The following is a 25,606-nucleotide window of genomic DNA, read 5'->3' on the forward strand; positions in this document are numbered from 1 at the left end:
TGCTTGGTGTGGAAAACTCACACATTTGGTGTCAGAAGTGCTGTAACGAGAGGAAAATGGTCTCTTTTAATACTTTCCCGTTCTGCTTATTTGGGTTAAATGTTTGTAACCAAATTAGCACATGAAAAATAGGTAATAACTTTGGATGTTAATATTTATGAAACTTTTCTCTGGATTAAAATAGGAAATAGACTAATTTTCATCTCTCAGAAAATTTCAGATGAGATCCTCCCCCGTATCTATGAGTTGTGTAGTGTATGTGTAGGGCTCATAATATAATTATTTTGGACTTTGTCATTGCTCTGATAACAAACACAACATTCCTTTTTTACAGATTGCTTAATAAAGAATTAAGCAATGGCTTAAATCTTGGACTAAGTTCCTGAGGGAATGTGTGGAATTTCCTCCTGGAAACCTTTGAATACCACAGAGATGTGACTGAGAAAGGCAGGAAGAGGGGGCCGAACTCCCAGTATTTTTTTAGTCTCTTGATAGGCAAAAAGTTAAATTACTCCCTTTACTTGTTATTATGTTTATCCTAATTAATTACATTTACTCATGACCTGTGCTTTCTGTTTATTTCAGGTTCCACTTTGACATTGGTCCCTTTGAAAACATGTGGCCTGGAATTTTCGTCTACATGGTCCACCGGTCCTGTGGGACAGCCTGGTAGGCGTGACCTACACACTTGCTTTAAAACCCTCCACCCCTACCTAAGTGCCTCGCCACTTTCTTGGTTGATAATTACCTTAACTATGCCATATAGAAATTGTTTTTCTAGATATTTAAATTAAAAAAGTCTGAGATTATTGGACAAATGTGCAGCCTTTTTAGATTCCCTCAGAGGCTGCCCCTTGGTTAACGACCAGGTCTAACCAGGTGATCAGAAGAATATAGGTGGAGCTAAAAGAGATAGGGGTTACTTCTCAACATAATTGCATACTGTTTTTAGGTGTGTTTTGGAATGTACATACACATTTAACATCGACTTTCACCTTTAACTTCGATATATCAGTTAAAACAAGTGCGAAAGAAACAGGTCTCCTAATTCAAAGTCTAGTCCTTTGTTAGTAATGAAGTTATGTTGCCCTTTCCTTGCAAATCTCTCTCCTCTCCTTGTGGCCTGTCCTAGAGGCCTTTCATGACTTTGTATCTGGTGGGTTTTTTTTTACAGCTTAAACACATACTTAAAATGCAAGGAATGATTTTCTTTTTCTCTTTTTTTTTTTACTAATTTAGTCATAAAGTGGCTTCTAGAGGCTCTTAGCTTCTCTAGAACTAAATTGTCACTTGTTTCCTGTTCAATTCTGTGTTTTCTCTTATTTCCATCAGCGACTTTTATAAATTATTTTCTCAAAAGGATGCACACAGGGTAACTAATGCCACTTATTTCTTAGATAGCAATTGAGAGTTTGACCAGTTGAAACTCTTAAAATCACATACCTCACACTTCAGGGACATTTGAAAATTTTCAGTGGAGAAAGATAAAGGTTATATGTATTTAGAGGTTTTATGGACTCTCATCTCTTTGGTATTTCGGGGAGCCCTGTTTCATATTGATATGCCTTTGTCTTAAGCTGCCTTAAATCCACTGAGAGAGTTGGTGGGGCTTTCAATACGTGTAAACACATGATACATATAAAAATTTATAACCATATTGTATGATAAAATACGTCATATTCTTCCATGGACTGCGTCAAGATTTGGATATAGCCATGTGCTACCACCGCTTAATAATTTGAGTGTCCCATGGTAATTTGGATTCCTCTTGAAAGGATAATCACTGACCTGGGAAATTCTTACAGCATGCATGTTTGCAGTTTGTGAATCTGAATATGCTTTCTGGAAAAACTTAGCTAAAAATATCCTTGAACAGGATGATGATATGCTGTTGTCTTTTGAGCACTATGGGACGCAGGAGATGCTTGAAAGCTAAGGAAGAGGTGGCGGGCATTCATGATGGGTAACGGCAAGCTGATTGTGGGATTTGCTCCCCGGTGGGCCCGTTACCGTGGCAGAGCACAAGCCACCAAAGAGTCTTCCTCCGTCACCTGGCTGGAGAAGCAGTGGGGAGGTGGTGAGTGAGGGCGCCGTACTCCCACATCCAGTCCCCGCGGAAGTGTTCACCCGTGCAAGCGTGTGCGGGACAGACGTGCACATCTAGTTGTCTCCTGGAACGTACTGGTTCTTTACCAGTTTCTCTCATGACAATTTCTTTTCCACACAGCTTTGAGCTTGAAAAGTTGTGTCGTTTTATCATGTCTGTGAAGAAAAACTATCGTCGGGTCCCTTACCACAACTGGAAGCACGCGGTCACGGTGGCACACTGCATGTACGCCATACTCCAGAACAACCACGGGCTTTTCACCGAACTCGAGGTGGGTGTGCACACGCTGTCTTTCTCCCGCTTCAAATAACCTGAGTGGGTTGAAGTACTCTATGTCTGGAGTACATCTATGATATAGTTAGGCGACTCTATGTCATTCCGGGACAAATTTTGGTTCCGTAAATTCACAGAAGCACACTTTTTAAATTGCTGTACCCAAGCATTTTCCTTATTATTTTGTATAAGGAATGTAGATACGGAAATTCCAACTTCATCAAAATATCCCTCAAGGAAACACTCATTTTTGTAGTCCTTCTTCCCTATTAAAGCTGAATTCTTCTGAAAGGATGTAAACAAAGTGAATTGTTCTCTTCGCCCTTATGCCCCGGATAATGGAGACATATCCTACCCATCTGAGAACCCAGAGCATTAAATACAATTAAAACATAAATGCGTATTTGACCTTCTCTAGCATAAGGGAACAGGGGTTCGGTGATGTTCCACTGATTCACCGGACTTTACGGACTTGGAGTTGGTGACACACTCAGAGAAGATTTGGGGACACCTAGTCCATTCATGCACCACTGTCGAGCCCCTTCCTTGAATGCCCAGCCCGCATTTGGTAATGGGGCGCCTTCGCCCCAGCTGTGCTCCTCCCAGGCGGGACCTTCCTGATGGCCTCGCTGCCCTCTCTCCACAAGGCCCCAGCAGCCCTATGAAAGCCCTAACTCGAATCCACCCTTCTCTCCTCCTGCTTCGGGACACGTGAAGAAAGGGAGCTGCCATCTCTGTGATAAAGAAATTGTGCTTCTCCCAAGGTCACGTCCACCAACACTAGAACCCTGAGGTCCAGTCCTGTCCTTTCCATCCTGTCAGACCAAATTCACAATTTGGGTGGGAAACGTGAAAGATGCATTTTAGAAAAAAAAAGCTATTGTAAAGAAAGAGTCAAAACGTTCCTTTTTTATTAATAATCTTTAGATGGGGCTTAGCCTAATAAATAATTTATTATTTATCACACACACACACGATGAAATTTTTTCTTTTTTAATATAAATTTTTCTAAACAATTTTCCATCTCATTGAACCCCATATTTTTGAAAATTTCAGTATTTCTCCATTCACTTCCTTTTAAGAAAGCAATTTTATTATCTTTTCTGCCAAAGGTTAGCCTGTAAGCTTGAGAATTATAGAAATTATTCTTTTGGATTATATTAAAATTTATATTCAAAAATGGAAAATTTTTAAGACAAGTGAGATAAGTTTCGTTACTATACTACATATTGACTTTCATTTAAGTTTCTAGAATTATATCATTCTGTTTCTCCAGAAACTTCAGGTCTTTTGGCTAAAAATAATCCCAAAATAACATACATAAGTATTTAAAATATATTTTATAAGGTGCATATGTAATCTCTAGTAGAGCTTTAGAAATGATCGTTTGATGTTTTTAAAGGAAAAGTTAACAAAGGTAGTTCTTTACTTTGTAAGTTATTTTCAGATGCTTGATTCTGGCATACACTTGACAAAACCATTGAACGTCAGTACAAATAAAATAGGTTAAAAGGAACTAGAAAGCTTTTATCTATTGTGCCAGATTTTACAACCTTGACATTTCTTACCAGATTCATTATGGCTGACGGTGCAGCATAAAATATGGGAACAGCCCCCAAACAAAACGACCCCCAGAACATACAGAGTTCAGTGTCTTAAGACCTCCGAACACTTAGGGTTGGTCCCCTGCCTACCGCATAGTTTAGGGGTGCGGGTGCCCGGGGCGACCTCCCTGCCCATTAGGTGGCAGGAGAAACCAGCGCGGCCCGGCGAGACTAAGGCAGCAGCAGGGCGCAGGCGCAGTGCATCTGCGGGGCTTTCTGCAGGCATCGGCCCCGCGGCAGGTGGCTCCGCGCGCTGCGGCTTCACGCCCTCCTCCGATGCTGCCCGGGCTCCTGTCCAGCGCCGCGCTGCCAGTTGCCCTGGTCTCAGAGGTCCCTGCCCTCGCGGTTCTCCCTCCCGCCGCCCCCACCCCCACCCCCACCCCCCCCCACCCCCACCCCCCCCACCCCCACCCCCACCCCCCCCACCCCCACCCCCACCCCCCCCCACCCCCACCCCCACCCCCACCCCCGTTAACTCGCTCCCTCCGCGCTGGGTCCTCCGCAGGCTCTGCATCCCGTGCAGGTCGCAGGCTGTGACCTCCACCTCACTGCACCCTCCGCCTCTGCCTCTCCGCTCGGCCCCCTCCGGGTTTCTAGGCTCTTCTCTGCCGCCGGCCCCTGGTGGAGTCGCTGTGCTGGCCGCCTGCAATTCCTCTCCTCCCCTTTTCTCTGAAACCAGCTCCATCACACCCCAGAAAATGCTCTGGTCCAGGGGCCGTGCGGGTCCAAGGGTCAGGGCTGTTTTCCTCTTTGCGTCGCTGTTCTCACGTGGCTCCCAGGACCCCCAGCACCCTCGGTTCCCGAGCGCTCCTCCAGCCCGCTCCCCCTTCAACTTTCCCTTCTCAGTGACGAGCCCGTCCACCAGCGTCTAAGGCTGACGGCCTGGCCCTCAGGCTTGGCTTCCCCTCCCCCGCTCGCCGTCCTGCCCTCCTCTCTTCTCATGCCCGGCCTGCCAGAAAGCTCTGTTCACTCTGCCTGCAGAATCTTCCAGACTTTAGTCATGTCTCCTAAGCCTGCGTTGCTAGCGTCGTGGTCTAAGCTTCTGTTATGTTTTGCCTGAGTCCCGACGAAAGCCTCCCCCCGCCCCCAGGTCTCTCCCACCCTCTTCAAGTCTGTTCTCCATACAGTGGCCAGCGCGGGGATCTTTAAAGAACGTCAGCTAGACGATGTCACTGCGCTGCCAAACCCCCCCCCCCACCCCCCGCCATGGGTCCCTGGATCACAAATGATACAAGACCTTTACCCTCCCCTGCCCTGCCCTGCCGGTCCTCGCTGCCCTCCTCTCCCCGCAGCCCCCGCAGTGGTCAGTCCTGGTCATGTGACTCTGGTCCTGTGACTCTCGGGCAGGCACCCCTGCCAGGATGTGCGCTGGCTGAAGCCCCGCCCCCGCCCCCGCCCCCGGGAGCCGGCTGCTTCTCCCCGTCACCTGCGCCTCTGCCTGTCTGAGGCCCATCCTAACTGCTGTACATCACAGCCACCCGCCTCTCACCTGTCCCCTTCAGCCTGCTCTTCCTTTTATCTTTTTCTATACAATTTGCCGCTTTTCACATGCTTTATGATTTACTTGCTATATTCCTCATTTATGATAGCAGTAACATCGTTAGAATTTAATATTGAATAGATTTTTGAGTGAAGAACTGATACTGTCCTCACCTTTTGCAGACTTGCTTTATCTGTGATTCTTTGGAACATTTGCTTTAATTTGATACCACCCACACTTTTTACCAGAGTCGATCAGGAAAACTCAAGAATAATTTGACTGTTAAGTTCATAAGCAGAAAGACAAAGAAACTGGTTAAAAAAGAAGTTAGATTATCTGTTGTTTCAGGCGTTCATGAGCATGTTGGCTGCATCAGTGACAGAAGTCGGTGTGATAAGAATACTAACCGTAACTTTCCTCATGTCCCATTTCTTTGTTTTGAACATCTGTGCACTGTGGTTTCTCCTTAAGCGCAAGGGACTGCTAATTGCTTGTCTGTGCCATGACCTGGACCACAGGGGCTTCAGTAACAGCTACCTGCAGAAATTCGACCACCCCCTCGCAGCCCTATACTCCACGTCGACCATGGAACAGCACCACTTCTCCCAGACCGTTTCCATCCTTCAGGTGAGGCGCCCAGGGCCACGCGCCTGCCCGCTGCCCCGTGTGTACGTCGTCTTGTCAGACAGACCCACGGTTTATACGTAAAAGAGGGATATTCTTCTGGCTTTCTTTAGAAACAGCAGCTACATTTTATCGTAAAACCTTTTTAAAAAGATTTATATATATTTTGCAATCACATTTGATTTTTAAGTACGTTATACCCTAAGGCAAAGTTTGTTTCACATAGTTAATTTAATCTATGTGGATCATCATATTCTTGAACCAGGATGTGTTGAACAGCGAATCTTGAACGTTAGGCAGACAAGATTTTAAGTGCATTGAAGTTCTTTTATTTTTTCTTTTGTGTGTTTTTAAATTGAATTTTCTTGCTTTTAAGATGTCCTTAGTGACTGATCTGGATGCTGGCAGGTCTCCCTTCTCTGTGAGATACGTACGCTCCTTCTTCACTTCAAACCTTTTTCACAAAGGCATCTTAACTACGTAACTATCGCCTTACGCGTAATGCTTTGACTCCTCTCACAGACAATTTTTAAAATATGATCCGTGTTTGACTTAAGAATAGTGGACCCCGTTTCTTCCTCTCACTGTCAGCACCTCAAAATAGGAAGAGAAATCTCATTAGATCTTCTGATTACGTGTCTACGGGAAGGATTTGGAATTTTCAAGGTTGTGACGCAAAGCCCCGGCAGGACCTCAGCAGCGCCTGGCTGTGGGCGTCTTGCGAAGCAGAAGGGTGTTTGCCACTTGGTGCAGTTTTCCTCTCTTGTGTAGCCCAGGCCTCCCCTGACCGCCCAGGGCTGTTCTCCTCTCCGTAGCTTCTCCTAGTGCCTCCTCGTTGTCGCAGCTGTCCCAGTGGTTGATAGTGCTGCACACTCAGATCTTTACAAAACCCAGCAACATTTACGTGGTCAGGCCCCCTTTCCTCAGGACTGAGAAGGTAAATGGTGAGCTTACTGAAGTGCAGGCGCTCTTCTGATGACCTGCGGGGTAGAGTGAAAGGTCTGTCAGATACGGAGTCATATCCGGCAGGTGGCTGAATGTCCCCCTTGCTCCCGGGCTGGTTCTGTCCCTTGCAATAGAACCTTGCAATGGTTCTATCCAAAGCAATAGGTAGTCACCATTCCCGATGTTCCCTTAGCACCAATACTTTATTTTTTAAATGATCTATGTTGTGTATGTTTGGCTGGATAGATAGATACATACATACATACCTAGAGATTTAAGCAGGATAAAAGATGTGTGTGGATAGATGTATATGTGTGTGTGTTTGTGTATGTGTGCATGATATAGATATGTGTGTACCTATATATGTGTGTATATAATAGGTGTATATACACACACACATTTATATTAACACACACATGCATTAAAACGTGCTTTTTTAAATAGACATTTATAAAACTTTATGACAGTTTATATCTACTTTCCCCTTAGGCTATTTATTTGCCCAGGAAGAAGGGTATATGCCAGAAATGACATCAGGATGCCTTCATTTAGAAATAATTAGGACTCCCTGGGTCCCATGTGCATCCTGTGTCCTAAATGAATTCATACATATGACTATGGCAGCATTTCTGAATTTAATCTGCAAATGAATTTTAATAGCCTTCATAAAGTTCCCTCAGAAAACCTATTTTAAATATAAGAGAATTAGTTTTTACAAAGGCCAGGGTTGCAATGGATTATTCCATTGCTGCTGGATGGAATAAGACATAAACTGTGTGATACAGCAGTGATACAAAGCAGAAGGGATGGAGAGGGTCTGACCCAGCCAAGGAAGACTTCCAGCAGGAACACTTGCTCCGTTTGCCGCCATTGACAGTGGAGGTGGCACAGAGCGGTTTGTCTCTTTTTCAGCAAACCCCCAGCCACGGGGGGGGGGGGGGTTCCGTGTTACATGATGCGGCGTTCCTAGAATGATCAGAGCGTCGTCACTGGAACTCAGGCAGTGAATGAAGTTCAAGCACGCTGTTGGCATCCACCGAGTTGTTGGAGGGTAGTTAGATTCCGAGTGTTAGAGAAGGCATTTCAGTCACTGGTGGGGGGAACATAAGGGCACCTTGGTTCTTGTGTCTTTAGAGAGGTGAGGTTCTCAACGGACGACTGGGGTGGGAAGCCGGCTAGAAGAACCGTCATGGCCGCAGGTCCAGCCCACCAGTTAAAATCTGAATCTGTATGCTGGCTTGACCAACACCTCCTGTGTGAGCTGTGACAGGGAGAAACATAGGGGGCATAAACTCATGGCCCCATCTTCATGGGCAGGAGAATGGCAGAGGGCTCCTTCATTTTCTGGAAATCTCTAGAATCTGCTGATGGTACATGCTCATGATAACTCCTCTGAGTTTTGCTTCTCAGATCCATCTAACTGCCTCTTGAAATTCGTTTCAATAGCGAACATATTTATTCACTGCTTCGCGGCTGCCAGCGCACGTTTCAGGCCCGGGGGACAGCAATGACAAAAGCACAAATGCCTGCTGTGTCCACAGCCCCGCCCTCAAGCTGATCTTCTTGCCACTCCACCTGGCCGGCCTCCTGGGGTCCCAGCCATCCTAACAGGCCGTGGCTCTCACGCCTGTGTGTCAGCCTGGGGTACCGTGAGGTTCTGTTTCCAGACGCTTGAACTGCGTTTGGCATTCAGTGTGGCCAAAATCGTGCTGAGTTATTTTACGGCTCCCGTGATGGTGCCTCACTCACCCCACGGGTCAGTGACCGTGTTAGAGCCCTTCCCCCTCACCCTGCCCCCAGCTCCAGTCACCAAGCCCTGCCAGTTTGAAGTTTTGTCAGGACACTTCCAGACTTGACCAGTTAAGGTGATATCCTTGGCTGAGAGTAAAATTTAATTTCAACATCCAGCCACTGAATTATCAGACGGAACAATATGTCGTTACATCACACAGACCCCTCTGATAGGTCTGTCCGCCCGGTGGTCACGGTAGTGAAAGGCTTCTCCTACGGCCATCCTCATCTCCGCAGGCCGTCTCCAGCACTCCGGCCACACAGAGGAGCGCGCAGTCCCAGAACTGTTCATCCTTTGGCAACGTGGCCAAAGAGGAGATTAAAAAATTCACCATGATGGTTAGAGATGGCTCCCCATGAGGCCACCTCAAAGCCGTGTGTGTGTGTCTACAGACCACAGTCTTGTTAACCCGAATGCTGACTTTCAGTGTTGTTGCCGCAATTACTTATGGGATAATCTGGGCGACTGGGGAAGCGTGGGGAAGAGGCCCCCTGTGTGACCACAGCAACCTCAGCAAACAGAAAGGGGAAGTATATTTAAAAGCTAACCTCAGTCCTTCACACACTAACACAGGACTATTCACAGTACAGCATGGCAGGAAGGGTGTATGTTCGTTCACACTTGCCTTCACTTTCGTCACAGTGAGAAAGATGCAGTGGGCAGTGGGCAGTGGGCAGTTCCCACCCTCCCCCACCCCCGCCCCGAGTGGGCAGTGGGGGGAGATTAAGTCAGGAATGAAGTAAGGAGAAGTGTGAAAGCATCTAGAGGGAAGATAAGTTCAGATTCTTAACTTCTGCTGAGCTGCTCCTTGTCTCAGCGTTGGGCCTCAGGACTGTGTTCCCAGTGACTGGGGCCTGGGGCTGTGTCCAGGCCGTGAGGAGCATTCAGGGGAGAAGGAGTTCCCATCTGGCGCCTGTAGTAGATGCTGAACTGGTCCCTCTGAGCGTACAGTCTCCTACATGTCCATCAAGGACCTTTCCCGAGTGACATCCCAAATTCTGCCTTCATTAGACGTTGTCTGTTTGACTGCCTTTTCCCCCATGTTGATCACCATTTCCCCAAACTTGTGATTCTCAAATTTATCTTCCAAATATATGTCTGAACATGTTATTCTCCTTTTTAAAAGTCACCAGTGGGTCCCATGGCCTCAAGAATAAATTTTGTTTCTTAATTGATATACAAGTCTTTTATGAATGGCCTCTGCCTGTTCCAGGACTACTGTATCTACCATATTTTTGCAGTTCCAGACCATTTCTTAACTCTGCATTGTCTAACGTTTTCTATTTTGGTGGCCAGCTTCTCCTTATCTTTAAGGCTCAGCTCAGGCAGTACCTCCTCCAGGGAAAGTATTTTATGACGTCTCCACATAACTGGGGCACAGTTGTGTGCCTTTTCCACATGGCCCCCAAGTCCCTTAAACATACACGTATTCTAGAGTTCTCACGTGGTATTGAAATTTTCTGTTTGTGAGTTTAGCCTCCCTCTCCTCTGAATTGTAAGCCCGGTGAGGACAGTCGCTGCCCCTCGTTCATCTCCATCCCGCAGGCCTGCTGCCGGGTCTGTGGACGTGGGTGGTGGTGGTCACGTGAAGATAAGAATGTGGACCTAAGAGTCAGAGAAGGCAAAACAATGTGTGCAATGTTTGGCCACTGGTAACTGCCAGGTTCTATTTAGGGGGAACTGAGTAGATATGTCTCCTTAGGACAAAGCGTGTAGGTGGCTCAATGGTGGAGCGTACGTGGAATCACTTCAGGTGAGTAGACTGTTCTATGTAGACAGTGACAAGATAGTGGGTAAAGCTTTGTGTTCCGACCTAAAACTTACCCATGTGTTTTTATTTAGCAACGGTGATAGAACCATTAGCGTTAGAATATTAAATCCATTTTAATGTTCATTGAACATTCCTTTATTTAATATTCGTAATTAATATTCATTTTAATAGTCAAATTATATTTCATAATAAGATGTTAATGATTACTTTGAATATTGAAGCTCCCCTTTTTCTGTCTTTTGCCTTCTGTGAATACCCCACGTTAGGTATGCAGAAGTCAAAATTTTAGAAAACAGACCAATTAGGAATGGTTATTCTCATTATTAAGAAAAATTTCTCATCATTCCATTCATCTTAAATCATCTAGTGCTTTTGAAATATGTTTACATTTTTAAAAAGTTATCTTTATCCCAACATTTTGGGATCCCATGACATTTTCATTACTTTTTATAGCAGTAGCATTTCTGTGACACAGCCAGATCCATCTGCAGTGGGTAGAATTTACTGTTGTCTGTTGCAATTATAGCAAAATTGTTGTACTTACACTCAACACTGTCCCTGCTTCTAGACTAAAATGTATTAGTTTATTACAGAGGTTAGCCTAAGTCTATCCTTTTCTACAGATGTATTCTAAATAGATAGAAGTGTTCTCTGGCCGTCCAATTCAATTCTGGGCATATCGGTTTGTTTGTTTGTTTCTCCTTCTCTCTCTCCCTGTTTCAACTCTGACTGCAGAAGTTCTACTGGTAGGTTTTATCATCATCACCACCATCATCATGGTAATCATTTCATCATTTATTAGGTACTTCCTATATACCAGAAACTTAAGAATTTTGCACGTATCAGTACATTTGATTTTTATGGTATCCTATGAGACAAGTATTATTATTCATTTCCATTTTACAAATAAGAGTAATGTGCATCAAAGAGGTTAAGTAACTGGTTCATTGTCACACAGCTAGTAGGGGGCAGAGGATATTAAAAATCAGAGTTGTTTGATTCTAAAACTTGTGTTCTTAATTATAGTACTCTCATGTTTCCTAGTATATGGTTTGATGCGGTGGACAATTAAATGTCAAAATAAGTATTATGTATCTTTTAAAGGCATCATTGTTGTGAATGCTTGAAACGATTAGTTGTGTCATTGACTTTTTTCATCCTGAAGCCCCAGAATGATTCAGCCTCTGCCTGTTGCCCCTGTGATAGTGATTCACGGCCCAGTAGGGGCAGGGTTGCTGGGGAGTGAGGTCTGGACCGGCTGGCATGCAGATACTGAAATCTGTGCTCCAAAGCCCTTCCAGGAGAATCTCTTTTGTAGAGCTCAGCACAGTAGGGCTTTGGGGAGAACTACGTATGATTAATGGTAATATTTTAAAAGCGTGCTGAGGAAAGATTGATCATGCGCCCTTCTGCCCCTGTTCTGACCCACCTCAACCCACGCTGTTGCCGGAGGGAGTGCTCTAAAAACCACCTCCTTAATCCTCAGTGGCTCCTTATTACTTTCCATATAATATTTCAGTTCTGCATCCAGGCCTTTTGAAAAAACTTTTACTTTAGTTCTTACCGTTTCTGTATTAAATTTGCCTCAGCCGTACAGAAGCATTTGTGCTTCCACCAAGCACACAGGGTCCCACGCTGCTCCTGCCTTTCCTCCGACTGGTCCTTCAGAATTCACGTCGCCACCAAGAAGAGCGTCCCACGTGCTCCCATGGTCTTCACTTACCTCATTCGCGGGGACCATGCCACTCTATGTTTTGTGTACCACTGAACAGTGAACGCCTTAAAAAAATGAACGTACGGTGTTTAGGACCTTGGATATAGTAGGTACTAAACTACTAATATCCTTACCCAAAGAGAAACACCACAGACTGAATATCTGCTCAATGAGACATACATTCCTCATTTTGTGGTGGGAAAGATACAGCTATGGCAAGAAAGCAGTGCTCCAACATGAGTCAGAATGCTGAGAATCCTTAGACCCATCATGTTTGAGAGTTAGGAGGGACCTTAAAGACCATCCACCTTAAAGACCTTAAAGTGTGTCCCCGAGAAGTCTCTCAGCATCAGGACCGTTTCAGCGTTGTTTATATTCTCTCGTACATATCTCACAAATCAAGTAGCTGAGCCTTTACAAACAGAGCCCACTCGTAACCTTTCACAGACGTAAGAATTATATGCTCCTTCCCTATTTTGGGGCTTTAGAAACATTTCTGGGTATAAAATGCTTGTTATTTTATGCTTGATTGATACAACATGGGATCAACTGCCTTGAATTAGTATAAACTTTAAACAACGTAACCTGGAATATTAGTTATAATAAACTTATCAGTTGGTATATAAAAGCATCTTATTATTTTATGAGGTTTTATTAGGTTGTTAACTAATGTGAAATTGGAGCTTTCAAAACGTTTTCAGCCGTTTATCTGCTATTCTTGGTTGCTGTATCTCCCTTTTGTTTTGGTAGGAGCAAAGTGTTGATAAATATATACTATATTCTCTTGAAAGGAAGGGGCCATTTATTGTTTGTTTATCATTTATTCCCTTTACTCTTGTAAGATGTTGAAGGAAGTAGTCCAGCTGTTCATTATAAAGGTTCACTGCTGAACTTTTCCACCTAGTTTCCCTTTAATATCGAAAAGTAAAGTAAAAAAAGAAATAATGAATCTGAAATAGCCAGCAGAATATACAGATCCTTTAAAATGGGTCTTACCTTGTCTTAGATCATGGACACTTTTGAGAATCTGATGAAAACATGTGTTTATGGATGACACACTCAACATACTATATACAGTTGTAATGAGTTCATTGCCCTGTGGTCCCCAAGAGAATTTATAGAACCCAGTCTAAGAAGTCCCTATTTTAGAGAGGTTAAAACGTAAAATCCAACAGTACGTGAGAATATTTTATGTGCTGTAATTTAATAGTTTGTTGGTGATGAGAGAATAAATCATATAAATATATATCACACGTGATTCCTCTTCAGACGACCTGCCAAGAGCAGATGTGTGCATGAGTACCAGCCAAACACGTCCGATGTGAAACATGTTTATGAGGTGGGAGCCCAGGTCACAAGGCATTAAGTGCTGAAGCAGAGGCCAGCTGCTTTACTTGAGTTATGGTCAAAGCAAAGCAGGTTTCTTAGCACAAGTCAGAGTCAAGATTTCTTTCTTGTAACTTTGTACAATACAAGTTTAGAGTTGAGGTTGAAAGGGGCTTGGAAGTTAATTACCTTCCCAGTGATTAAATCCCCACCCCTTGTCCCCATCAGTTACTAACTAGCCTGTGTTTTGAATGTCTCCACAAACAGCATCCCATGCATAGTTCACCTGGTAACTCTGAACATTTAGATGGTTCTTCCTTGTGTTGAGCTGAAGTCCTGTCCTTATCGTGTCCACCTCTTTGGCCCTATTGTATTTATGAAGGCTGCTTCAAATGAGATTACATTACTAAAAATTACTGAAATAACCAGTTTATACAAGCACTGCAGTTTTTCTTTAGTCAAATAAAAATGTTGTTAATGCTTCAACAAATACTTCATTTCAATTAGATATCAAAGATTTATTTAAATTTTATAATTTGAAAGTGCAATCATGTGTTTGAAAGTGCTTTATAACCTTAGAGCATTCTACAAATATGTCCTTGCTATTATCATTGTCTGAAAAAGAACCAACTAGAACTAACTCCATTTATCATAGGATAATTTAAATATAAATACAATACCTTAAAAGTAAATAATACAGGAAGATTCTGATAACTGAAAATAAATGTGGCACATACAACCTTATTTCAGAGTAATAGGAAGCAGACAATATCTTAGTGAGATGTCTGATTTTGTAAAGAAATATACTTTAATAATTTCAAGTTTGTCATGTAATTTATCAGTCAATATATGTAGCTTAAGACAAGCGGAAACAGTTAAAAATCAGTTTATAGTACAACTGTGTTGACTAATCAATCATTAGAAAATAATTGATGAACCCACAAATTGAATCTCTACCTTTTTTTGTTTGGACAAAAATGACCCATTTTAACCTCAACTACAAATAAAACTCAAAATCCTGAGGAAGAAATTATTGTAAAAAGTTTTTAAAAGATTCATATACAGAAGAATAATTATGAGAAAACAGAATCCAAATGACCAGTGTTTGGTCTTGTTTAGGGTGATGATCTGCTGGGTCCATCTCCCATGAGGACAGAAGACAGGATGGCCTTACAGTTTTTGCACCTCAGGGATTTGTGCTTTATGTAAAAGCATTCTTGCCTGTAGGGAGAGTTTTTAATATGCCTAAATTTTATTTTCAGGTCCTGGGACATTTTCTTCTATGATACGGAGAAAACAGTTTATTCATCGTTAGGCTTGCGGAAGTGAACAAAGATATAGATGACTTTTTAAGCCCATTAACTTCCAGTATAATGTGAAAATTACCGAAGTTCTTAATTAGTTTAAAAGGAAAAGTCTTTTACGTAAATATTTTACATATTCCAGTCCTTTAATTCCTTACTAGAAATATCCCCAAACTAGGTGTATATTTAAATCACTGGGACTTTATGGTGGGACACGTTACATAGTTTAAATAGTTCATTTAAGTGGTAGCTTCACTGTTGTATCATGAAGAGAAACCAAAACGTTAATTTCATTAGTCATTTCAAACTATCCTTTTGTTCCCCCAAAACCCATCCTGACCAAATGCCATTGACTGACTGTTGTTTCAAGTAACTGAAAATGTCGTTAGATTGGAGCTTGTGCTTGTTATTGGTGGTGTTTATTTGTATTTTTTCCCTAGTTGGAGGGGCACAATATCTTCTCCACCCTGAGCTCCAGTGAATATGAACAGGTGCTTGAGATCATCCGCAAAGCCATCATTGCCACAGACCTTGCATTATACTTTGGAAACAGGAAACAGTTGGAAGAGATGTACCAGACCGGATCGCTAAACCTTAATAATCAATCACATAGGTAAAAATAATTTTTGAAAGTTTAGTAACCCAGGAAGTGTTATTTGGAATAAATTTATATTTAAAAACAAAAATGTAATTTGGCATAAATTTATATTTGAAAAAAGAAATGTAAAAAGAATTTATGTGTTTTTTTTTGTTTGTTTTATGTGCGCTTTATATTTACTTTGGGTATTTCGTTATTTGACAAGATTGCTGACAATGTATTGTGAAGGTAACTAAAATATGAATGAGAATTTCAACTGGTCACATAGGAATGGGTACTTTTAAAGGGAAGTCATTTTCCAAGAGGCCTCTCTTTGAATTTACCACAGTCCAGCGTTTGGTCATTGACCTCACAGGCTCAAAAAGAAATGAAAATGGATTCATCAGAATCCAGATCTTATTCACCAAGCCAATGCGATTGATATATAGAACCTGAATTCCATTTTATTGCTCTGCAAACATACACTCTAGTTATAAGCATCAGAATATTGGCATTCAGCGTGGTCACAATCCTTTACGAAGCCAAGTGGCAATCCAAAGTTGGTTTGAACGTGGGGTCGGAACAGAGAGAATGAGATTCCTTAAATGTTCTAATGCATCAGGCTAAGGTAGTTTGATTCCTTTTTTTCTGAGAAGGCGTGACTTGCCCGCTGGATTCAGAAATGTGTCAGGTGTTTTCATTGTGCACCTGTCCACCCATCTGTCCATTAGGTTTCAGTCCACTGGCTAAAACACCTCTTGGCCTTGCCAGTATGTAGGTGGTTACCACCAGCTTTTCTTTGTAAGACTTTCCTTTTGCTGTTTCCGTGTCTGACTAAGTCCATCTTAAGTGATGCCATCTTTATCTTTAGATTTGGGAACACTTGTTTATCGGTTCATTCTAGTCTTGCTGAACTTGAATCTATTCTTTTTTGCTCGGGTGCTTTGTGTACCTCCTCTGTGATCCATTAAGGTACTGATCATAACATTTCTTTCTAGAGAAATCTGCTTTCAGTTCTTAGAAGCAGTTCACTCAGGTACCCCAAACACAGAACGTTAGGTCTACAAATGACTATAGACAGATACATAATAAATAAAGTTGACCTCTTCAAGAATATGATCATCAGAGTTTTTATGGGGAACCTTCTTTGAGGAAAAAAATATACATCTTAATTTTACAGAGGGCAGTCTGGACACATTGCCAGCACCCTCCCAGGTTGGCAGAAGGGTCAGTGTCATGCAGGACAACACACCCTCTTCCGCCTGCAGCCCAAGGGATGCGTTTGATTTACGGTCTTCATGTGTCTGTAGAAACGGGTGTTTGTCCACAGTTCTCTTTCTTACGGCAATTATAAGACTGGAGAAATATGCGCTGGGTTAAAGTATCCTTTGGCTTGCTGAAAACTATGTGTATACATTGTTTTTAAGTTACAAATAAGAGTCATGTAAGTAGTAACAAGTTTCTTGCATATGATTTTAGCAAAATGATTACAATAATAATATTCTTATAAAATAGAAAATTTTAAAATCTAATTGCAAGTAATATTATACTTGGTGCTTAATGCATATATACATGTTAGTGGTGTATACTGCATAGTTATGATGATTCAATAATTTTAAAGGTGATGCATATTTGTTTTAAGAATTCAAAGAGTGCAGGTATATACAAGAAAACAATAATAGAGTCGTCCGTCGGTGTTCATTCCCGGAGCCCCTGCAGGTACCAGAATACTGGTATTACGTCCCTTGTATAAAATGGCCCTGGACGATTAATAGGGTCACTCTCCCGTCCGCACAGCACGGATGAGAGACCCGGGGGTCCGCTGGGTCCTGTTCTGCAGAACCAACAGAACCATGCATTCTCCTCTGTTTACTCTAAGCTGTTTATATGCACAAACATACGTCTTTAAACAAAAACGTGATTACAGGCCTTCCTCGGTATCCACAGGGGATGTGTTCCAGGACACCACCCCCATAACAAAATCAGTGGATGTTCAAGTCCCTAAATCCCTTTGTCGGCCCTCAGCCCTCGTATCCGTAGGTTCCGCCTGTACAGATTCAAGCAACATACTACAGGATCCGAGGTCGGTTGAATCTGCGGATGCAGGACCCGCAGATGAGCAGGGCCGACGGTATACCAGATGCTTGCCTGTTTTTAAGAGTTATGTGACATCACGTAGTATGAAGGACTAGCTAAAGGCTCATTAAACCTTCCTCCTATTGATCAGATGTTTCTAGAATTTTGCACCATAAATAATTCTGCAATAAACTCTTATAAAGTCATCTACTGTCCTTTAAAAATATATATCACATCGCATATGGTGCTAGAAATGTAGATACATGTTAAATTTCCTAAAAGGACTGTAGAAATTCACACTTCTCCTCACATAGGGTGAAAACTGTTTCTCTTTAAGTATGCCATTCTCTGACAACTCCCTGCATTGAAGATCTTTTCATGTTTGTTGACTTTGTTCCTACTTCTGTTTGTTCACAACTTTTGTGTAATTTCTGTTGAATTCTTTACTTTTTTTACAAATCAGTTTGCATTCCATATTTTTGTTAAGGATGTTAACATTTTCTCTGTTATATGTTACAAACATTTTCTTAGGTGCTTTTCAAAAGTTTTATTTAGATTTTATTTTAAATACAAAGAAATTTAATTTCATGAAGCCAAATCTTTCATTTGTTTTTATCAAATCTGGTTTCCTGTCTTGCTTATGAAGGCCTCCCCTATCCTCAAAGTAATATAAATTGTACTTAAAATTTTCTTTGCATATTAATGCTTCTGGAGTTATACTTTTTATGAACATAACTTTATTTCTTCCTGATGGGTTGAATCAATACCATTTAATTAACAATCTATTTTCTTCCACTGAATTGAATTGAAGTTTCGTATAAACTCCAATACTTCTTTGGACTCCTTAAGCCATGTAATTGTTAATTATCTAATCCTTGACTGTGATCATACTGTTTTGATTATTATAACTATGTTGAAATTTATCATACATACCTGGTAAAATAATCTTCATCTTTCATTTACTTTCCGAAAATTTCATGGAAATTGTTACTTAGTAAATGCATTTTTTATATTTTTATAAGAAAAATTTCAAACTTAAGAAAAGTAGAAATTATACTAAAATGTATACTCATACCCACATTCAAGAATTATTAACATTTTAACGTATTTTTTGCATTTATTTTTTGACTGTGCCACTTCCTTGTAGATTATAGACATCATGACCCTTCATTTCCTTCATAGTGAATACTTAAAAAAGAAAAAGAATATTTTATCGTGTTTGTTTTCAATTAAAAATATACACATTGGGATTTTGATTGCAGTTATATCGCATTTATTTCTTCACTTGTAAATGAGAGTATATTGGCTTCTCATCCAAAAGCATTGGCATGACTTTTTAGTCTTGAATAACATTTTATATAGTTTATTTACACAGATCCTATCACTTTTTTAGTTAAATTATACTGGTCATGTTATAACTTTTATCACTTGTGAATGTATTTTTTCCAGTTTCTAATGGAAATATAATTTCCAGTATAAAAAAAGTTATGAATGTTTATATATTTCTCAATTTTGCTTCATGTGTTTAGAAACTTTGTTATTAGGTGCTTATACATTTGTGTATTTGTTATGTCTTCTCTATGATTTATCCTCTTGCCACTCTGAAAGTCTCTTTTTATTCTGGTAATACTTCTTGCCTTAAAGTTTTCTGTGTCTAATAGCCACACCAGCTTTCTTATGCTTACTTATTGGCATGTCATATTCTTGTCCAATCCTTTACTGTTACCCTATCTGCATCCTTATATTTTAAATGTGTCTTGTAATCAGCAGTAGTTGAGACTTTCAGTCGCTGCTTCCTTTAGGACTGTCAGTTCGTTTGCTTTTAGTGTAATTATATTTATGTTTGTCTCATTATCTTGTTTGTTTTCTCTGTAACCCTTTGTTCTTTGTCCTTCCTTTCCTGTCTTCATTGGAGTTAATGAAATGTTTCCTTTGTTGTTGTGTTCTATATCTTCTGTTGGCTTTTATTGTTACGCTTGTATGTTTTCAAGTGGTTGCTCTTGAGTTTACATGAATCTGCATTTTTCAGTCCACCTTGAATTAATATTACTCCATTTCTGTACAATGTAACAACCTTAAAAAGACAGAATCCAGTTATGCCCAGTTTTGTCTTTTATGCTATTGTTGTTAAATATTATACTGCTACATATGTTGTATACACCACACAGGTTGCTAATACTTATTAAATAGTTAATTGATTATTAAAGAATTTTTAAAAAGAAAGAGATAATCTGTCGTATTTTCTCATATATATACCATTTCTAATGCTTTGCATTCATTTGTGTAGATCCAGATTTCCGTCTGGTAATTATTTTACCTCAGTCTGGGCAGCAGATTCTTTCAGCCTTCGTTTATCGCCTTTATTTTGGCTTCACTTTTCCAAGATATTTTTGCTGGATTTAGGATTTTAAGTTGACAGGCTTTCTTTCAGCATTTTTAAAATGTTATTCAGTTGTCTTCTGGCCTCCATCTTTTTCTTTTTTCCCTGATGAGAGGTCAGCAGTCATTCTTATTGTTATTCTCCTATATGTCGCATGTCTTTTTATTCTGGCTGCTCCTAAGATGTTCTCTGTATCCTTGGTTTTTCAGCACTTTGTTTATAATGTGCCTCAGTGTCCTCCTTGTATTTGTCCTTCTTGAGTTCCTCGGAGGTTTCTGGGTCTCTGGGCTGCTGATTACAGTAAAACCTAGTAAAGTTTTAACCATTTTTCTTCAAATATTTTTTTCTGTCAACCCGTCATTTTTCTTCTGCAACTCTAATTACACATATGATAGATCACTTAATACTGTCTTACAGGTTATTAGGGCTCTGAACTGTTTTTTCAGTCATTTTTCCTCCCTGTGCCTCAGTTTGGGTAATTTGGTATGATTCGCCTTTAATTTCAATGATCCTTTCTAATGTTCTCGCCAATCTGTTGTCCATTCCATCCAGTGATTTATTTTATATATTGGGTTTGTCAGTTCTGAGATTTATTTGGGGTTCATTTTTATAGCTTCTATGTCTCTTCTAAAATTCCTCTCTCTTCACCCATTGTATCCAAGTATATATTTTCCTGGAGATTCTTTAGTATATCTATCAGTTGCTTAACAATCCTTGTCTTCATTTCCACCAACTGAGTCCTCTATGGGTCTTTTTTTGTTGACTATTTTTTTTTTTCTGAGTCATGGAACACATTTTTCTTTTTCTTTAGATGTCTAGTAATTTTTTAATTTATATGCTGCGTTGTGGATAATATGTATTCTCTGTTATCTTTCTGGATCCTGTTATCCTTCTCTGAAGATAATTGACTTTTATTCTAGTGGCCAGTTAAATTTCTCACGGATTATCCTAAATTTATGGATATGTGCCTTAAGCATTTTTTGTGTGGTTCTGTTTCTGTTTTGGCCTTGGTCCTTGGGTCCAGCCAAGGATTTGAGGGAAATGTGAATGCATATTTGGGGACTATCGCCTTTGTGGCTCTCTCCTTTCCAGGATCTTTCTCCTCAAATTCCATGTGCTCTGACAGCCCCAGATGCTAACCTCTCCACCATACTGTGACTTTTTGGGGGCCTCTAAATGTCTCATACCCCAACTGAGCCATAATCTTAGCAGAAAAGCTAATAAATGTGGATTATGCCCAAAGGTTTTGAACCCCTTCCAGTTTCTGCCTGCTTTTAGGTACTCAATTGCCTTCAATGAGTTGTTTTTAAATTTTGTTCAGAATTTATTCCGTCATTACTAGAATTCTAAAAATGTGTTTTCTAGCCATTTTATTTTGTTTTCTGTGTCAGTTGAAAATATTAGTCTCTTGGATTTTCTAGGCATACTTTCACATCATCTACAGTTAAATATCATTCGTTCCACTTTTCTGATATTGATACCTATTTTGCTTTCTCATCTGACTGTATAATTAGAACCTAGAAAACAATATTGGATTATGGTGAAAAAGCAAGTATATCTAATATGTGTTTGATTTTAATTTTTTATGTGATATGTGATATTTTTTGGTAAATCATTTTTATCATGTATGAGTTTTTTTCTTCGTTTCTTGTTTATATTACTTTTTATTAGGAATTTTATCAAATTCATATTCAGATTTCAGTGATAATATGATTTTCCTAATTTCTGTGTTATTGATTTCTTATTTTATTAATAGATTTTTAAATTTCCTAATTTTGTGCTACCACTGAGTTCCTTGTACTCTAGTTTCCCATGGAATTACTTTTTTAATATGCTAAGGAAATCAATTTTTGCTTTTTTCTTTTTTAGCAAGTTTGTGTCGAATCCATTAATTGACATGTAGTTGTTTTTCTGTATGCTATCATAATTTGCTATTAGGATTATGATAGTTATGAAATTAAATTTCTCTCTGATCTAGAAGGGTTTAAATAACTAAAGATATCCATTTGGGGAAGCTTAAATAATATTTATTTGTAAAACCATTACAGTCTGGCACATTTTTTTAATGGAAGATCTTTAACAAACTTTTTAATCTCTTTTGTGGTTTGAGGTAATTGTTTTGTTTTGGCTTTTCCATTTTATTTCACCTCTTGGTCAACTTATTTTGCTAGAAAATCATTTTTCCTTTAGACTTTCAAATTCATATAAAATATTTACACATATTATTCTCACTTAAAATTTACTTATCTTACTATATCTGTAGTTATCTGATTTTCAATATTTTATATTTTTATTTCTCCCTTTGTTTCTTAATCAAATTTGCCCTTTCATTTTAAATATTTCTTTTTTACAAACTTACTTTTTAAAAATTTATCATTTCTTTCGTGTGTGTTTGCTCTTTCATTAATTTTAACTTTTATTTTTATGCCTTCTTTGTACTTTAGTTGTTCCTTTTCTTATTTCTCAAATTGCGTAACAAAACATATATATGTATTATTATCTGACTACTAATTGAACTGTACCCTGCAAGTTTTTGATGAAGCATTCTTCTTTTTCTTAGTTTTTAGATAATTTTCATTTCTGTTTCCATTTCCTCATTGATGTAGAGGTTAATTTAAAAGAATTTCCTAATTTCCAAATACTTTGGGTATTTGCTTACTTTTTGTTTTGTTTCTAAGGATGCTACTTTGGGTCCTTAGAAAAGGGTCCAAAAGAGAATATGATGTATGAATTCTCATATATATCTTCTAATTTTTTTATAAGATAAACGAGTGATTAAAGCAAAAATAATAATTGTACTCAGGTGAGGTTTATATCATATGTAGAGATTAAATATATGAAAACAATAGCACAAAGAATGAGGGGTACATAGAATTATAGTGTTGTATGGTTCTTATGTTTGTGAAGGGTGAGAGTGAAGTGCTAAGTGGAGCAATATTAAATTTATGTATGTGTTATAAGTATGTATATTGTAATGTATAGAAACCGTGAAAAAATAAAAGTATAGCTTTTTTTAAAAAAAGAGGAAAAATGAATAATAAAAAGTACATTTTATTAGCCCACAATGCAGCAAACGGACAGCAAATATGAAGACAGTAGACTTGAACCCAATCAAACTAACAATTAAACGTAAATGGATTAATACCTCAATTGAAAGTCAAAAATTATCAGACTTGATAAAATAACAAGACTTAATTATATGTTGTATAAGAAATATACACTCTAAATAGGAAGACTCAGATAGGTTGAAAGTAAAATGATGGGAGAAGATATACCATGCCGACACCTTTAAAAAGCTGCGTGGCTGTAGTAGTATCAAACAAAGTCGTTTCGAAGGCAGAATACTGTGAGCCAGTAAGAGGGATAATTCACCATGACAGAAGGGTCAACGCATAGAGAGAAATAACACTGCAAAATGTGTGCGTGCACCTAATTAACAGAGCTGCAAAACACATGAAGGAAGATCTCACAGAACAGAAAAGGAAACTAAACAAAACCATAGTTAGAGAGTTTTACATTTTTCTTTAAGTAATTTATAGAGCAAGTACATAAAAATCTAAGGCAAAGGAAAAATCAACACTGTCAACATAACCTATTTTGTATACACTGAACACTAAAAAATGACTACACATTCTTTTCAACTGCATATGGAATATTTATAAGATAGACTGTGTGCTGATACCTAAAATAAATCTCAATAAATTTCAAAAGATCGGATTCATAGAATATTTTTTATTGTGATGGAAATAAAAATCACAATAACCTATGTAGAAAAGCCCTACGTATGTGGAAATTAAACAACACACCTCTAAATAACTCATGTATCAAAGAAGAAATAACAAGGGAAATAAGAGACTATTTCAAACTGAATGATAGGGAAAACAAACTATCATCACAATTTGTAGGATTCAGCTAGAAGTTTATTTTTAAATGCCTGTGTTAGTCAGTGTTTTAAGATGACACCTTAAGCAGCTAGAAAAAGAAGAGTAAATTAAACCCTCACTTGAAATGAATAATCAAGAGAGGAGCAGAACAATAAAACAGAGAGCAGCAAACAACAGAGAAAACCAGTGATGCCAATAGTCGGTGCCTTGAAAAGATGATTAAAATGTATAAACCCCCAGCAAGACTAAGTAAGGAAAAAGAGAAAATACCGATCACCAATACTAACAGTAACAGAGAGGATACTGTTACAGAATATGGGCAAAAAGAGGCAGTAAGAGATTATTATAAATAATTTTATGCTAATTTGAAACAGTTAAAAATGGAATAATTCCTTGACAATTACAACTTACTGTATATGAACCAAGATGAAACAGAAAATCTGAATATCCCATTAAAGAAATTCTATTCTTAAACAGAAGATTCTCCAGGACCTCATGGTTTCACTTGTGAATTCTATCAGACATTCATGGAAGAAATAATATCAATCTTACAGAAAATGTTTCTGAAAATGAGACTACTACTTACCACTTTATTTTATGAAGCCTGAATAATACTGATACCAAAAGCTGATGAACACATTACAAAAACAGTAAAGATCTATATTGATTGACATGTATGCACTGCTATATTTAAAAGAAAATGCCTTTCCATGAAAAAAAAAAAAGATCTATATTCCTCATGGACATAGATCCAAAATTCAGTCAAATATATATATAATATAATAATAATATATACTTTGTTATAACAAAGTATAACAAATTCAGTCACATATTCAAAAGACAATATAACAAATGGATTTTATCTCAGGAATAGAAAAGTGGTTTAACATTTGCTAAATAATATAATTCACAGTAATGGAACAAAGAAGAAATACGATATGATCATAGCCAGTGCATTATACTGAAAATAAGTAAATAAATAAACAAATAAAATTAGAAAGGAAAAAGTAAATCTGTCTTTATTTTTAAATCACATGCCATCTACTAAAAAATTCCTCAGGAATCTCCAAAAAATCTACTAGAATTAATAAGTGACTTTAGCAAGTTCACAGGATACATTTAAAAATTAATTTAGTTTATATATGAATATTAATTGGAAATTCAAATTAAAGCAATTCCATTTAAGAAATAAATTTAACAAATGATATAAAGTCCCTTAAAAAATAAATTTAACAAATGATATAAAATCATTTAAAAATAAATTTAACAAATGATAAAATACATAACATTTCCTGAGAGAAATAAAGAATACTAAATGACTGGAGAGATGTATCATGATTATGAATTGCAACACTCAATATTGCTATCGATTCTTTACAAACATTCCTCCAAAACTGCAATTCTAGTCGAAATATCCACAGGCTACTTTTTGTAGAAAGTGACAAACCGACCTCAAATTTATATAGAAATACAAAAAACCTAGAATAGTCAAAGCAATTTTGACAAAGCAAAGACAAATTGGAGGGCTTATACTACCTGATTTCAAGACTTACTATAAAATAACAGTGATCAAGACTGGGTGTATTGGTGTTAGGGCAGAGAAATTGGGACAGATTACAAAAGACCCATTCTATGTAGCCTGTTGATTTTCAGCCAAGGGGCCAAGATAATTCAACTAGGGAAAGGGTAGTCATTTCAACATTGCTTTTTAATTACTGAGGTTTCAGTTGGATGATAGACTTAAATGTA

The 25,606-nt window shown here is 38.9% G+C and overlaps 1 protein-coding gene across 1 annotated transcript in view; it reads left to right on the forward strand.

The window, feature by feature from the left end:
• Positions 1-25,606, forward strand: part of PDE10A (phosphodiesterase 10A) — a 292,932-nt gene that overhangs the window by 242,577 nt on the left and 24,749 nt on the right. Inside the window, 4 exon segments of the mRNA XM_061207662.1 lie at positions 586-669; positions 2,228-2,378; positions 5,936-6,091; positions 15,381-15,553. Coding sequence (XP_061063645.1) covers positions 586-669; positions 2,228-2,378; positions 5,936-6,091; positions 15,381-15,553 — 564 coding nt within the window.

This window comes from Eubalaena glacialis, chromosome 12 (genome assembly GCF_028564815.1).
Source record: "Eubalaena glacialis isolate mEubGla1 chromosome 12, mEubGla1.1.hap2.+ XY, whole genome shotgun sequence".
In the NCBI taxonomy this organism is placed as follows: Eukaryota; Metazoa; Chordata; class Mammalia; order Artiodactyla; family Balaenidae; genus Eubalaena; species Eubalaena glacialis.